The following is a 16213-nucleotide window of genomic DNA, read 5'->3' on the forward strand; positions in this document are numbered from 1 at the left end:
TGATGTCTCCATCGAAATAATGATGACGTGTCGATATAAGGATGTGTATCATCTTCAACGTCAGATATTTCAGTGTCTTTCCATTTACTGTAGGCCACCACGTTCACTTAAGCTCATTGGCAACATATGGATAAACCGGAAAACATCTGCACTTCAGCATTTTATATTTCCTTGGTATCCTTCCGTCTAACCGACAAGAATATTATCAGAATAAAAAGAAGTCGAATCCGAGACATCTTGATGTTTAGTTCGTAACTTTCCCACTTTTAATTTTGTATTTGTGTTTTTTTAATTTAATTTTATAATTTTTAAAAATCCTGATTTTAGTATGTCAAAAACTGTCTGCCTTCCTAATAACATATTTCAGTCAGAAACATCGGTTCTGCAGAAGTAATTTCCCAACAATATTGACTTATAGAATTTACCTAAGTAATGTCATATTACACACATACATAAAAGTAAATTAAATATTTGAAGACCAATACTGATTCTGACACGAATGTGAGCCTTGTTCAATTATATTCAGAATTGGTTCTTGAAAATGTTTTACATCAAATCACGTTTTGTGCTTTGGTTTGGGGAGGCTGTCTAGGACTTCCAGTTGATCAGTTCCTCCTGTGCAAAGCCTTATTTAACATTCTTCTTCGTCGGCTTCAGCCAGAGCAACCTTCAACTTTACAGCTGCTGTTGAATGAATCTCGTCTATGGATGAGTGAGGTTCATTATCAAATGCTTTTTATCTTCACCTTCAGCAATCTGAATTTGCAAACAAGATTACAATATTAAAATAACTTATGGGATTGCAACCGCGTGGTGTCGCCGACAATCGCCGATATTTCGACAGGAGCACACGCTGTCATTTTCAAAGCACAACATTCAATACGACGGGAGAAACTCTGGTGTCCCAAGAAAAACACATGAGATCTTCGGATTGATAACTGCTTTACTTACATAGATCATCTCTAACCGAGCCTAACGTTGACTGACGAACGAATTCTCTTTTAATATTTTATCTTTTCAGAAACCTTCCTGTCTTTGAAGATACGCTTCCAGCAAATGGCAGGAAAGCAAACAATCTACATTAGTTATGCTTCAATACACATGTAAGACATTCTAGTTCTTGTATCAAGTGTTCCGCGTCCGAAGTAATGTAAGCGCTCCTAGATGAAGTCCTCAGGATTACCGTTCGTCGGTACAGTGGATGACAATTCACCGCACCATTCAACATTTAGGAAGTTTACATCCTCTTTCATGGCAGTGCTTACAAACAGTATAGACTGTTGAGAATGGAAAATCAACTCAGTAAGAAATTAAACACGTATTTCATCACATCTTTGTCGCTGACTCTTTACATGAACAATAATTACTGCCCCTGATTTTTGTAAACATATATTGTGTTACAGGGTTCACATTAACGATTCGTTAACGAAAACATGTAGCTGTTAATCACAGCTTCCTACTACTCCGTATGTTACAGATACTGAATTCTTTGACATAGTTATGGGAACTAGTTAAACTGCCGTCGGTAAGAAAATTGTAAGGAAATACCTTAACAAGTGTCGAATACTTTAAGTTTCGTAATTTAATGGTCCCATATAATTTTTAGAATATTATTTATCTCTTGTTATGAACCTAAAATAGCTCAAAAACCAGCTGTTTAAGAACAGCTTTCTTGTCTTTAGCGTTTATCACTCAAAATGAAATCTAAAGCAATTTGTTACCTCCTTACACTAAGTTCGTTGTAAGAATTGATAATCAGTTGCTACAGATTTTATATTGCGTTTCTTCACTGCATGTAGGAATATTCTTACCTGAGTAACTGAGATACACTGCTGGTGTTTACAGTTGATCTTACACTGCAGATGCTTTTGAGAGCACAGATACAGGAAGTTGTAACTTAGTTGGCCGAACATAAAACAGAACACTAAAGCTATGTTGGAAGTAGCTCAGCTAATTATATTTTCCGCTCGTCTCTAAAATGGAATACCGTTTTCCACAGAAAATTTCTTTTGGTTCTGAAACGATCGTATAGCTAATGTTAAGGAAATATCCGAAACTTTTCACTTACTTTAGAACTTAGTCTGAACATATTTCTTTAAATTAGATGTTATACTCAGTTTGTTAATTTTTTTAGCACATTATAGTCGTGTACCAGCTATATAACGGCTTCTTCGAAAAAAATTCTGCATTTAGAACGTTAATGGAAGACTCGAGCTGAAAATCTATCATCTTAATTCCTCATGAAAATGGAAATTGTTCGGTGATGGGAAGGAAACAAATAGCATTACAGGCTTTATTCTATGGAAGCAGTTGCCAATTCTGAGAAACACTACGAAACAACAGACGTAAATCATCAATTTATCAAAAACCAACTGCTGCTCCATCTGAGAAATTACCGTTATCCACAGCAGGAGCTTCGTACTTCAATCTATTACAGTATTCACGATTTATAATTTGTACTAAACATAGCATAGGATAACAATGGTAGAAATAGAAAGTATATAATGTCTGAGCCCGCTGTTGACAAATCTAAGAGAAACTCTGGATTGACAGAAGTCAATAACCGACTTTTTATAAAACTGTTACTGCTTCAGCTTAAGCTAGAACAGAGTGCCAATATGACACATAGTCTCTCAGTATTATAATGCGTTTCGACAGCTACATAACAGTAAAGAAACAAAACATTGTTTTTCGTATTATCGAATTGTGATAAAGAAATGACCGAAATAATATGAACTGCAGTTCTATAGAAAAAACAATTTACAAAGAAATTGCATGTTAAATACGATGAGACAAATCTAGGGACTTCAGACGGTGGATACTTCACATAAGCTTCTGTTGAGTAAAGGCTCGTTTTTATCTTCATGTGTACTGGATGAGAACTAACACTGACTCTACAATTAATATAGCAGCCAGAGGAAACTGACTGGTTATTTACGTATTCTGCAGTCGATCTAAATGAAATAGATAGTTCCGCGTGTATATCATGTTTCCGTTGATAAACGCATATCATTCCGCATGGCACTACCCTCAATATTAATTAATGTAAAGAAAATGCAAAATATTTGTGCCACAAAACTTCGTTAGTTAAAAAACCAAATGCTTAACCTGAGTATCTTCAGGATTATAGGGAAGCATTTCTTGAATAAGGAAAATTAAACCATGGATCCTGCCATTAAAACATCCTAGCTCCTTACTTGATTTTCGAAATTAACTTTGTGATTCGCTTCACTTGCACGAATTCTATGTTCATTACTCTACAGATCAGGAGGACTATATGATATTTTCTAAAGTAACCCCCGCATCGGTAGTAGATTGAAAGAGAGTTGATATAAATAAGAGCGTGCTGAAAGATACTTTCAGTTTCTGTACCCTACTTACAAACCATTATGTCTTTAAAAAGTACGTTGTCCACGTAAGTAAACAACAAATAACTAATTATACTTTTTCCAAACTTTTGATGGTTGCTATAAAGTACTCCCTCCGATTGCCCACCCACCATTGGCAATGGGCGTTACCAAAAATTCGTTGGTGTTGCTAGTATTAAAGAGGACTGTTCTATCACAATAATGTTAAAAACCGATAGGTATCTTTTAAAACACAAATTCTGATGGCATTCCTTCTAATAAAGACGGAATCCTTCATTTTACTCTAGAAACTCTGAACACTGTATCAGGAAAGAATAAACTGCTGTTAACAGGGTTAAGTGCTGCTGAGAGGAGTGTGACTGAAGCTCGAGGATTGGTATGTGGAGATGTGTAATGTTGGAGGGTTGGTGGTAGGAGAGAATATATTTGGAATAGATGTGACTTGCATAAGAGCCAGATCAAGATTATGGAAAGAAAAGAAGAGTCTACTGTGGGAAGAGAGCTGTGATGTGAGAAAAGATAGGGACGAATGGATTGTACCTGTCAGGAGGGACATATCTCAGGGCGAATTCAGTTGTCAAGCAGGTGTGGGAGGAAGGGCGAAGGGCTGTGGAAGCTTTGTTGGGAGATTATGTGGAGCACTGGAAACACGGAACTGCCTTATATGAAATGAGCGTTGATAAAATCTTATATAACGTGTAAGTAAGAATGATATCAGTCCCTTAATTTTTTGGTGCAGTACACACCGCAACGTATTCTGATTAGTTCTTTACAACTTAATGTGGACGTACCTTTCCTTAGCCTACAGCTTCATTTCGACATAGGAAGCATAATATATCGCACTATAAAATATTTTGAAAGACTGATAGCGTCAAAAGCGAAAATAAGTGATACTATTTGCTTCAATGTGTCTTTACGAAAATGTTTATAATGCTGTAATAAGCAGCAAGAATAATAATGACTCGTTACTCTGCAGCTATGGTACGTTCCTGTGATATTTTCTGACGTATCAGTACTTTAAACTTTTCATCTGTATCTCCTTTTTTAAACATGCATCCTGAAACTACAGTTTTCCTTTCAATCTCCAATATCACGACACTTGACGTCGGGCATGAACATAACATATCTTCTTGTTCTGTTAATATTCTTGTCGGTTATGCTGCCTTATTATGCAATCATCTTGACACGATATTTCATGGGTCCCCCTGGCCGCCATCTTCAAGTCAGAACACTGTTTGCTACGTCTCGCCAGAACTGATTAATACCGTAAACGGCAGCTCCTTTATATGCCGCGGAAAACCAAAAGCGTGTGGGCCAGAAGCCATCGCTGCAGCCCCCTATCCCCTGTGTAGATGGAGCCATCCGTTGAAGAAACCAATCTTTGGGATATTTTACGGGATAAAATTACCGTAATCTAGTCGTGACCTACAGACAAAAATGCGTTTTGTAAAATATGGAAATGGCACTGTTTGATGCATGGTTTCACAGAAATGAGCGAGAGGTATAGATCCCATGGAAATATAAAATGCTGAAGTGCAGTTGTTTTCAGGCGTATCCATATGTTGCTAATCAGCTGAAGTGAACATGGTGGACTACAGTAAATGGAAAGACATTGAAATATCTGACTTTGAGGATGATACACATATTAATATTGACACGTCATCGTTATTCCGATGGAGATATCAGGCACGAATAGAACGCATGGAAGAGCAAAGACGATAGAAGGAATAAACTGGAAATGGTAGAACAACAAATGAAAATAAAACACAGAAAATAAAAAATTGACTAAAGTGAAAGGAATGAGAAAGAAAATTTGCATAAGCTGAAACTAGCTCTTCTATCCATGGAGCGTTGATGCCATAGGTAAACCAGGATTCGTCAGAACCGTAATAAACACAGCTCCAAAACCAAAACGAGAAGTTTTGTCTGAAGAGGAACAAGGAAAACGTTTGAAAGAACAATTTGCGAAATATGAAAAGTTCATAAAGATTTCTGAAATGCTGTGTTTCCTGAAGGACCATCCAGAACATGTAAGTGAACATACAGCAAATTATTTGGTTACTTGGTGCATTCGTTTGGAGATGGAGGAGAAACATGACCTAATGTATCATGTGGCTCACCTACGTATCTGTATTTAGCACATACAGGAATGACACAAAAACTAGATATTAAGGCACGAGAATGTACTGGATCCTGTTTTATTGAGATAACTGAAAGGAATGTAAAACGCCATTTGATGATTAATTCTACTCATTCAGAGAAATGATTCAGGCAAGAGCAACTATGAAACGGAAGACCGCTCTGGCTGAAGCCGAAGAAGAGGAACGTAAAGCAAGACTTGCCTCAGGAGGATTTAATATACTGAAAATATTAGAAACCCTCTCAAGACAATTGGAAAAGTGTTTTGAAGGTCAAGATGTAAGACTACTTCAACAAATAAATCTGAACGTGCCTGAACAAGAAGCACAGTACCACATGAAACGCTGCATAGGTTCTGGATTTGTGGGCTCCAGATACAAAAAAAAGAATCTACAGAAAGAGAAATTACAGCTTCTGATGACCATTAAGTTGTTTTGAAATAGTGTTAAACTTAAAATATTTCATGTGTTTTCATGAATGTAAGTAATATTAAAGTACTTACGCAAATATTATAAGGCAAATATTGAATATCAGTCAATAACATTTAGTTGCAGAGATAAAGATATTTCTGATTTAAAGATAAATGTCTGTTTGTGATTTATTTGTCTTACTACAAAAGCAGACAATGTTTGACATACTGTAATCAGAGCTAAATACATACTAAAACAAAATTAAATTAAAAGTGGAAAAGTGCCATATTCCAAATCCAAATGTCTCGTGTTCTATGTCCAGTCATTCACATTAGTTTTATCTATCACTTATCACTTCTTTCTCGAATGGAATCTTTGTTGCTGTGAAAAGTGACGAATCGGGACGTGTTTGGAAATCCACGTTTAACTTTAGATTTCCCTGTAGCTGGCTGGGTAAGACAATTCAAAAGTCGGAGGAGGCAATTGCATACCACCTCCAACAGGACCACGACTATTCAAGTGTTGTGGGGTTCAAAGGTATCTTTGGAATGAAGGTTGCTTGACTTCAATAGAGCATCAGCCTAACCTTGGATTTCGCACGAAATTCTAGTCTAACGTTTTACTCTTTGAAAACCCTTCTTGTCTTTGAAGACACGCTCACATCATACACTGTGGTGACAGGACTCATGAGATAACTCCTAATGTCGTGTCGGACCCTCCTTTCACCGGGTGTATTTCCATACCTTGACGTGGCATAGCCTGAAATAGTCGTTCGAAGTACCCTGCAAAACTATTGGGACATGCTGCCTCTATAGTCGTTCATAACTGTTAAAGTAGTTCCGGTGCAGGATTTTCTTCACAACTGACTTTTCAATTACGTCCAATTCATACTGGATGGGCGATCTGGCTGCCGAATCATTCGCTCGAATTATCCTGAATTTTTCTCAAACTAATCGCAAAAAATTGTGGCCGGTGATGTAGCCTTTGTCGTCCATAAAATTTCCATCGTTTTTCATGAACATGAAATTCATAAATGGGTGCAAATGGTCTGCAAGAAGCCGAACGTAATGATTTTCAATCAACTGTCGGTTCATTCCATGTAAACATAACCCATACCAATACAGAACCACCATCACCTTGCTCAGTGCCTTGTTGACCAATTAGGTCCATACTCTGGTGTCTACAAGACACTCAAACCCTACCATCAGCTCTTACCAATTGAAATCGGGACTTATATGAACAGGCTACTGTGTACCAGTCGTCTAAGATCCAACCCATATGGTCACGGGGCCAGGAGAGGCGCTGCAGGCGATATCGTGCAGTTAGCAAAGGCATTCGTGCCGGTCATCTGCTGACAGAGCCCATTAACGCCTAATGTCACCACACTGTTATATGTTCGTCGTACGTCTCAGGTTGATTTCTGAGGTTATTTGACGCTGTGTTGCTTGTCCGCCAACACGGACAAAACTACGCAAAAGCCGCTACTCTGTCCATGGTGAGACGTAATGCCTGAAATTTGGTTTCCTCTGCACATTCTAGATACTGCTGATGTAGGAATACTGAATTCCGTAACGATTTCCGAAATGAAATTCCCATGAGTCCTGCTCCAATTACAGTTCCACGTTCAGAGTCTGTTAATTCCCGTCGTGCGGCCACAGCCACCTCGGAAACTTTTTCACATGAATCACCTGAGGAATACTCAGCTCCATAACGATTTCAGAAATGGAATGTCCCAAGCGTCTAGCTCTAGTTTCCATTCCGCATTCAAAGCCTGTCGTACCGTCCCAGTCACGTCGGTAACCTTATTACACGAAATACCTGAGTACAGATGACAGCGCCGCCAATATACTTCCCTTTTATACGTTGTGTAGGCGATACGACCGCCTTCTGTATGTGTGTATATGGCTATCCCACAACTTGTGTTGCCATAGTTTATGATAGGAAGGCAAACGTTATGCATTCATCTTCTATAGGTTCCGTGGAAGGTCCAAACACCAAAGCACAACGGATCTGTTTCGCTGTGCAGCTAGTCTGCTTGAATACAGACATATGGCATTCTAGTTCTTGCTTCAAGGTTTCCGCGTCCGAAATAGCGTAAGCCATTCTTGCGGACGTTGGTGTCAGCGGAAAAAGTCCGTCGCCCGTAGTTTAGTCTGGAGTGAAACAGCAGAGGGCCTTTACATAGAACATACACACTTTGATCTCTTCCATTTATAATTAGAAATTTTTCATGGCGTCAAGAGTGGCGATATTGGACTGTGAAAAGCATGGTAATATGGACATTGTAAGCCTAATAATATGAATAAAAACAGAAAGCAGGTCCATTTTCACCACTGAATGAACATGAAGTACATGTTACCGAAAAGAAATCGTGAAAGTAATTTAGGAGTAACTGACATCGATGAAATAATTTTATAAAATTTTTGCGATTTAAGATATTTTTGTTTTAATACTGAGGATGAGTGTCGTTATAAACACGGAAGAAGATGAAGATAACATGCTCTAATGCAGTCAGCTCAAAAGAGATAACACTTAATAACAGATGTTAACAGCCGCTGCGGAAAATAGCAACGGAAACAAACGTATTATGAAAAGTTGATTACAGACTTCTGTTATTCCGGAGGTTCTCGTAGTTTGCTTAACGACGGGATGTGCCATCATGTACTTTCGATCTGTTCCGCTATTACAATATGTTTAGTTAACGTTATAAATCGTGGATACTGTAATATACTAAAGCATGAACCCCCAACCAGGTGTGATGGTAGCTGCTCAGAAGCAGCAGCAATTGGTGTCTGTTAAATCACTCAATTACTTCTGCTGACACATAGTGTTATCCAGAACAGGAAAAGTCTTAAATGAATTGAAGGGTTCCAAGTGCTTTCTTACAATTAGCTACAAAATAGCTTCAGATCCAAAAGAAATCTTACGTGAAAAACGGTATTTCACTTTAAGGAAGAGCAAAAAATATAAAATGGTGAGCTACATCCAACATATCTTTAGCGTTTCGTTTTCCATTGGGCCAATCACGTTACGTTTCTCTGTGTAAGTGGCTTGCAAAATAATTTGCAATGTAAGATCAATAAAACACCACCAACAATGTAACTCAGTTATTCAGGTAAGAATTTTCCTACACACAAAGAACAACTGCAATATAAAATTTGTAGCTACTAATTAACAATTTTTGACACGAAATTAGTAGAAGGAAGTAAAAAAACTGCCTCAAATTTCATTTTTAATGGCAAACAGTAAAGACGATAAAGTTGTTCTAAAGCAACTGGTTACTGAGCTATTTCGGAATCGTAACAAAAGATAAATAGTGATTTCATAATGACCTGTAACCACTAAAATACGAAACTTCGAGTTTTCAACACTTACGCAGGTATTTCCTACAACAGTTTTCGGTACCGAACACAAGTTTGCTTGTTTATGTAACTGTGAAACAGAATTCAGTATCTCTAGCATACGAAAAAGTACGAAGCTTTTTTCCCTTACGAATCATTAATACAAATCTTGTTACACAATAGAAATATACAAAAATCAAGAGTACTAATTACTATTCACGTAAAGAGTCGGTTACAAAAATGTGAAGAACTACTCTGTGTGTATTTATTTTGTCGTAGAACTGGTTTCTATTTTACGGGGCAAAGAACCCTAAGCGTTGTCTATTTACAATAATCAACGCTGCTTGAAAATAATGGAAAAGGTTGTAGACTACCTAAATGAAATGGCGCACAGTTGAACGGATTGCCTGTTAACATATATAGTAGAATCTGTCACCAGCGCCACGAGTATTCTCCTCTTGTCTATTACTAGCGGAATGAAATATTATGCTCCATTCATTAGTCAGGGTAAACGATGAAATGTTATTTCTCTTACAGGAATCTTAATGTGAGTATCATTTAGTGTGTTTCAAGTCGCTGTTATCATAGATCTGCCGTAAGCAACCAGTTAGAAAGTTGCTGTTCTTCCAAAACATTAGTTTACTTGATATTTCTTGTTATTTTATTAACATTTTTTAAATGAAAAAGGCTTTGATTTGTCTCTATAATTACGTCGTAAGTTGTATGTAATACAATACCTGGAAACTGTGGGAAACGTAAATAAGGAATTCCAATTTCAAGTAATAGCAATTACTCAACTTAATCTGAGGATGGTGGATGTCAAGTCAATGAATGTGGATACAGATCCCAAATATCTGTGTCACATTATACATTTTTCCATGCCTCGGTTAGGCAGTGCTGCGCCACCGCAGACTTCTTAGGTAAAAGTGATGAGTGTTTACAGAAAACCAATGGGTGGAAAGCGAATGTAGATCGTTTGCGTTTCTACCATTTGCTGGGAGTGCAACTTCAATCGCACGAACGGTTTCGAAAGGATAAAATATTTGAAGAGAGTTTCGTCCGCCTGTCAAGGTCAGATACGGTTAAAGATGATCTAAGTAAGTAAAGCAGAAATCATTCCGAAGACTCCTTTGAACGCTGCAGTGTTTTATTAAACATGGTCCTGTTCGAGACGGCATGCCGTTGCCTTCCTCTATCCTTTGAACTAACTTACCCAGCCAGCTATAGGAGGCCCTATAGTCATGGATTCGAAACCACGCTCTGACTCGGCATTTTTCACACCAACAAACATTGTCATTCTTGAAAGAAGTGATAAGTGACAGAAAAACTTCTGAGACTGACCGGTGATAGAACCCCATACATTTAGATTTGTAGTCTGGCGCTTCCCCAATTTTAATTTTATTTTGTTTCAGTATTTTTTTAAGTTCTGATTTTAATATCTTGAACATTGTCTGCCTTTGTAGGTAAGACATATGAAGCAAAAAAGATAGACTTTTTGTGCCGTTCCTGTATGTACTGAATACAAATACGTAGGTGAGACACATGATCCATTAGGTCATGTTTCTCCTCCATCTCCAAATGTATGCACCAAATAACCAAATAATTTGCTGTATGTTCACTTTCATGTTCTGGTTGACGCGTCAGGAAACGCTTGCTGTCATTATACCGTCGTAGCATTTCAGAATTCTTTACGAACTTTTCATATTTCACAATATGTTCTTTCTAAAGTATTCCTTGTACCTCTTGGGGTTTTGGAGCTGTGTGCATCCAGTTTTACCTATGCTATCAGCGGTCCATGGAGTTGTATTTTCTTTCTTCTCGAATTTCTCTTCTCCTTTCTTTCTTTCTTTAGATTCTTTCTCAAGCTATAGAAGAGTTAGTTGTCCCATTCCTTTCACAATAGTTAACTTTTTAGTTTCTTTGTTTTATTATCATTTTTTATTCTACCTTTTTCAGTTTCTTTCTTGCATCGTCTTTGCTCTTCCATGCGTGCTATTCGTGCCTGATGTCTCCATCGAAATAATGATGACGTGTCGATATAAGGATGTGTATCATCTTCAACGTCAGATACTTCAGTGTCTTTCCATTTACTGTAGGCCACCACGTTCACTTAAGCTCATTGGCAACATATGGATAAACCGGAAAACATCTGCACTTCAGCATTTTATATTTCCTTGGTATCCTTTCGTCTAACCGACAAGAATATTATCAGAATAAAAAGAAGTCGAATCCGAGACATCTTGATGTTTAGTTCGTAACTTTCCCACTTTTAATTTTGTATTTGTGTTTTTTTAATTTAATTTTATAATTTTTAAAAATCCTGATTTTAGTATGTCAAAAACTGTCTGCCTTCCTAATAACATATTTCAGTCAGAAACATCGGTTCTGCAGAAGTAATTTCCCAACAATATTGACTTATAGAATTTACCTAAGTAATGTCATATTACACACATACATAAAAGTAAATTAAATATTTGAAGACCAATACTGATTCTGACACGAATGTGAGCCTTGTTCAATTATATTCAGAATTGGTTCTTGAAAATGTTTTACATCAAATCACGTTTTGTGCTTTGGGTTGGGGAGGCTGTCTAGGACTTCCAGTTGATCAGTTCCTCCTGTGCAAAGCCTTATTTAACATTCTTCTTCGTCGGCTTCAGCCAGAGCAACCTTCAACTTTACAGCTGCTGTTGAATGAATCTCGTCTATGGATGAGTGAGGTTCATTATCAAATGCTTTTTATCTTCACCTTCAGCAATCTGAATTTGCAAACAAGATTACAATATTAAAATAACTTATGGGATTGCAACCGCGTGGTGTCGCCGACAATCGCCGATATTTCGACAGGAGCACACGCTGTCATTTTCAAAGCACAACATTCAATACGACGGGAGAAACTCAGGTGTCCCAAGAAAAACACATGAGATCTTCGGATTGATAACTGCTTTACTTACATAGATCATCTCTAACCGAGCCTAACGTTGACTGACGAACGAATTCTCTTTTAATACTTTATCTTTTCAGAAACCTTACTGTCTTTGAAGATACGCTTCCAGCAAATGGCAGGAAAGCAAACAATCTACATTAGTTATGCTTGAATACACATGTAAGACATTCTAGTTCTTGTATCAAGTGTTCCGCGTCCGAAGTAATGTAAGCGCTCCTAGATGAAGTCCTCAGGATTACCGTTCGTCGGTACAGTGGATGACAATTCACCGCACCATTCAACATTTAGGAAGTTTACATCCTCTTTCATGGCAGTGCTTACAAACAGTATAGACTGTTGAGAATGGAAAATCAACTCAGTAAGAAATTAAACACATATTTCATCACATCTTTGTCGCTGACTCTTTACATGAACAATAATTACTGCCCCTGATTTTTGTAGACATATATTGTGTAACAGAGTTCACATTAACGATTCGTTAACGAAAACATGTAGCTGTTAATCACAGCTTCCTACTACTCCGTATGTTACAGATACTGAATTCTTTGACATAGTTATGGGAACTAGTTAAACTGCCGTCGGTAAGAAAATTGTAAGGAAATACCTTAACAAGTGTCGAATACTTTAAGTTTCGTAATTTAATGGTCCCATATAATTTTTAGAATATTATTTATCTCTTGTTATGAACCTAAAATAGCTCAAAAACCAGCTGTTTAAGAACAGCTTTCTTGTCTTTAGCGTTTGTCACTCAAAATGAAATCTAATGCAATTTGTTACCTCCTTACACTAAGTTCGTTGTAAGAATTGATAATCAGTTGCTACAGATTTTATATTGCGTTTCTTCACTGCATGTAGGAATATTCTTACCTGAGTAACTGAGATACACTGCTGGTGTTTACAGTTGATCTTACACTGCAGATGCTTTTGAGAGCACAGATACAGGAAGTTGTAACTTAGTTGGCCGAACATAACACAGAACACTAAAGCTATGTTGGAAGTAGCTCTGCTAATTATATTTTCCGCTCGTCTCTAAAATGGAATACCGTTTTCCACAGAAAATTTCTTTTGGATCTGAAACGATCGTATAGCTAATGTTAAGGAAATATCTGAAACTTTTCACTTACTTTAGAACTTAGTCTGAACATATTTCTTTAAATTAGATGTTATACTCAGTTTGTTACTTTTTTTAGCACATTATAGTCCTGTACCAGCTATATAACGGCTTCTTCGAAAAAAATTCTGCATTTAGAACGTTAATGGAAGACTCGAGCTGAAAATCTATCATCTTAATTCCTCATGAAAATGGAAATTGTTCGGTGACGGGAAGGAAACAAATAGCATTACAGGCTTTATTCTATGGAAGCAGTTGCCAATTCTGAGAAACACTACGAAACAACAGACGTAAATCATCAATTTATCAAAAACCAACTGCTGCTCCATCTGAGAAATTACCGTTATCCACAGCAGGAGCTTCGTACTTCAATCTATTACAGTATTCACGATTTATAATTTGTACTAAACATAGCATAGGATAACAATGGTAGAAATAGAAAGTATATAATGTCTGAGCCCGCTGTTGACAAATCTAAGAGAAACTCTGGATTGACAGAAGTCAATAACCGACTTTTTATAAAACTGTTACTGCTTCAGCTTAAGCTAGAACAGAGTGCCAATATGACACATAGTCTCTCAGTATTATAATGCGTTTCGACAGCTACATAACAGTAAAGAAACAAAACATTGTTTTTCGTATTATCGAATTGTGATAAAGAAATGACCGAAATAATATGAACTGCAGTTCTATAGAAAAAACAATTTACAAAGAAATTGCATGTTAAATACGATGAGACAAATCTAGGGACTTCAGACGGTGGATACTTCACATAAGCTTCTGTTGAGTAAAGGCTCGTTTTTATCTTCATGTGTACTGGATGAGAACTAACACTGACTCTACAATTAATATAGCAGCCAGAGGAAACTGACTGGTTATTTACGTATTCTGCAGTCGATCTAAATGAAATAGATAGTTCCGCGTGTATATCATGTTTCCGATGATAAACGCATATCATTCCGCATGGCACTACCCTCAATATTAATTAATGTAAAGAAAATGCAAAATATTTGTGCCACAAAACTTCGTTAGTTAAAAAACCAAATGCTTAACCTGAGTATCTTCAGGATTATAGGGAAGCATTTCTTGAATAAGGAAAATAAAACCATGGATCCTGCCATTAAAACATCCTAGCTTCTTACGTGATTTTCGAAATTAACTTTGTGATTCGCTTCACTTGCACGAATTCTATGTTCATTACTCTACAGATCAGGGGGACTATATGATATTTTCTAAAGTAACCCCCGCATCGGTAGTAGATTGAAAGAGAGTTGATATAAATAAGAGCGTGCTGAAAGATACTTTCAGTTTCTGTACCCTACTTACAAACCATTATGTCTTTAAAAAGTACGTTGTCCACGTAAGTAAACAACAAATAACTAATTATACTTTTTCCAAACTTTTGATGGTTGCTATAAAGTACTCCCTCCGATTGCCCACCCACCATTGGCAATGGGCGTTACCAAAAATTCGTTGGTGTTGCTAGTATTAAAGAGGACTGTTCTATCACAATAATGTTAAAAACCGATAGGTATCTTTTAAAACACAAATTCTGATGGCATTCCTTCTAATAAAGACGGAATCCTTCATTTTACTCTAGAAACTCTGAACACTGTATCAGGAAAGAATAAACTGTTGTTAACAGGGTTAAGTGCTGCTGAGAGGAGTGTGACTGAAGCTCGAGGATTGGTATGTGGAGATGTGTAATGTTGGAGGGTTGGTGGTAGGAGAGAATATATTTGGAATAGATGTGACTTGCATAAGAGCCAGATCAAGATTATGGAAAGAAAAGAAGAGTCTACTGTGGGAAGAGAGCTGTGATGTGAGAAAAGATAGGGACGAATGGATTGTACCTGTCAGGAGGGACATATCTCAGGGCGAATTCAGTTGTCAAGCAGGTGTGGGAGGAAGGGCGAAGGGCTGTGGAAGCTTTGTTGGGAGATTATGTGGAGCACTGGAAACACGGAACTGCCTTATATGAAATGAGCGTTGATAAAATCTTATATAACGTGTAAGTAAGAATGATATCAGTCCCTTAATTTTTTTGTGCAGTACACACCGCAACGTATTCTGATTATTTCTTTACAACTTAATGTGGACGTACCTTTCCTTAGCCTACAGCTTCATTTCGACACAGGAAGCATAATATATCGCACTATAAAATATTTTGAAAGACTGATAGCGTCAAAAGCGAAAATAAGTGATACTATTTGCTTCAATGTGTCTTTACGAAAATGTTTATAATGCTGTAATAAGCAGCAAGAATAATAATGACTCGTTACTCTGCAGCTATGGTACGTTCCTGTGATATTTTCTGACGTATCGGTACTTTATACTTTTCATCTGTCTCTCCTTTTTTAAACATCCATCCTGAAACTACAGTTTTCCTTTCAATCTCCAATATCACGACACTTGACGTCGGGCATGAACATAACATATCTTCTTGTTCTGTTAATATTCTTGTCGGTTATGCTGCCTTATTATGCAATCATCTTGACACGATATTTCATGGGTCTCCCTGGCCGCCATCTTCAAGTCAGAACACTGTTTGCTACATCTCGCCAGAACTGATTAATACCGTAAACGGCAGCTCCTTTATATGCCGCGGAAAACCAAAAGTGTGTGGGCCAGAAGACATCGCTGCAGCCCCCTATCCCCTGTGTAGATGGAGCCATCCGTTGAAGAAACCAATCTTTGGGATATTCTACGGGATAAAATTGCCGTAATCTAGTCGAGACCTACAGACAAAAATGCGTTTTGTAAAATATGGAAATGGCACTGTTTGATGCATGCTTTCACAGAAATGAGCGAGAGGTATAGATCCCATGGAAATATAAAATGCTGAAGTGCAGTTGTTTTCAGGCGTATCCATATGTTGCTAATCAGCTGAAGTGAAC

At 37.3% G+C, this 16213-nt stretch overlaps 1 protein-coding gene across 1 annotated transcript; it reads left to right on the top strand.

Moving 5' to 3' along the window:
* Positions 1-4952: 4952 nt before the first annotated feature.
* LOC126471097 (hsp90 co-chaperone Cdc37-like) lies at positions 4953-5945 on the top strand. Its single transcript, XM_050099170.1, has 3 exons — positions 4953-5077; positions 5218-5472; positions 5627-5945. Exons 1-3 carry the CDS (start codon positions 4953-4955, stop codon positions 5943-5945), a joined length of 699 nt encoding a protein of 232 aa, XP_049955127.1.
* The last annotated feature ends 10268 nt before the right edge of the window (positions 5946-16213 follow it).

The sequence above is a fragment of the Schistocerca serialis genome, chromosome 3, assembly GCF_023864345.2.
Source record: "Schistocerca serialis cubense isolate TAMUIC-IGC-003099 chromosome 3, iqSchSeri2.2, whole genome shotgun sequence".
NCBI lineage: Eukaryota > Metazoa > Arthropoda > Insecta > Orthoptera > Acrididae > Schistocerca > Schistocerca serialis.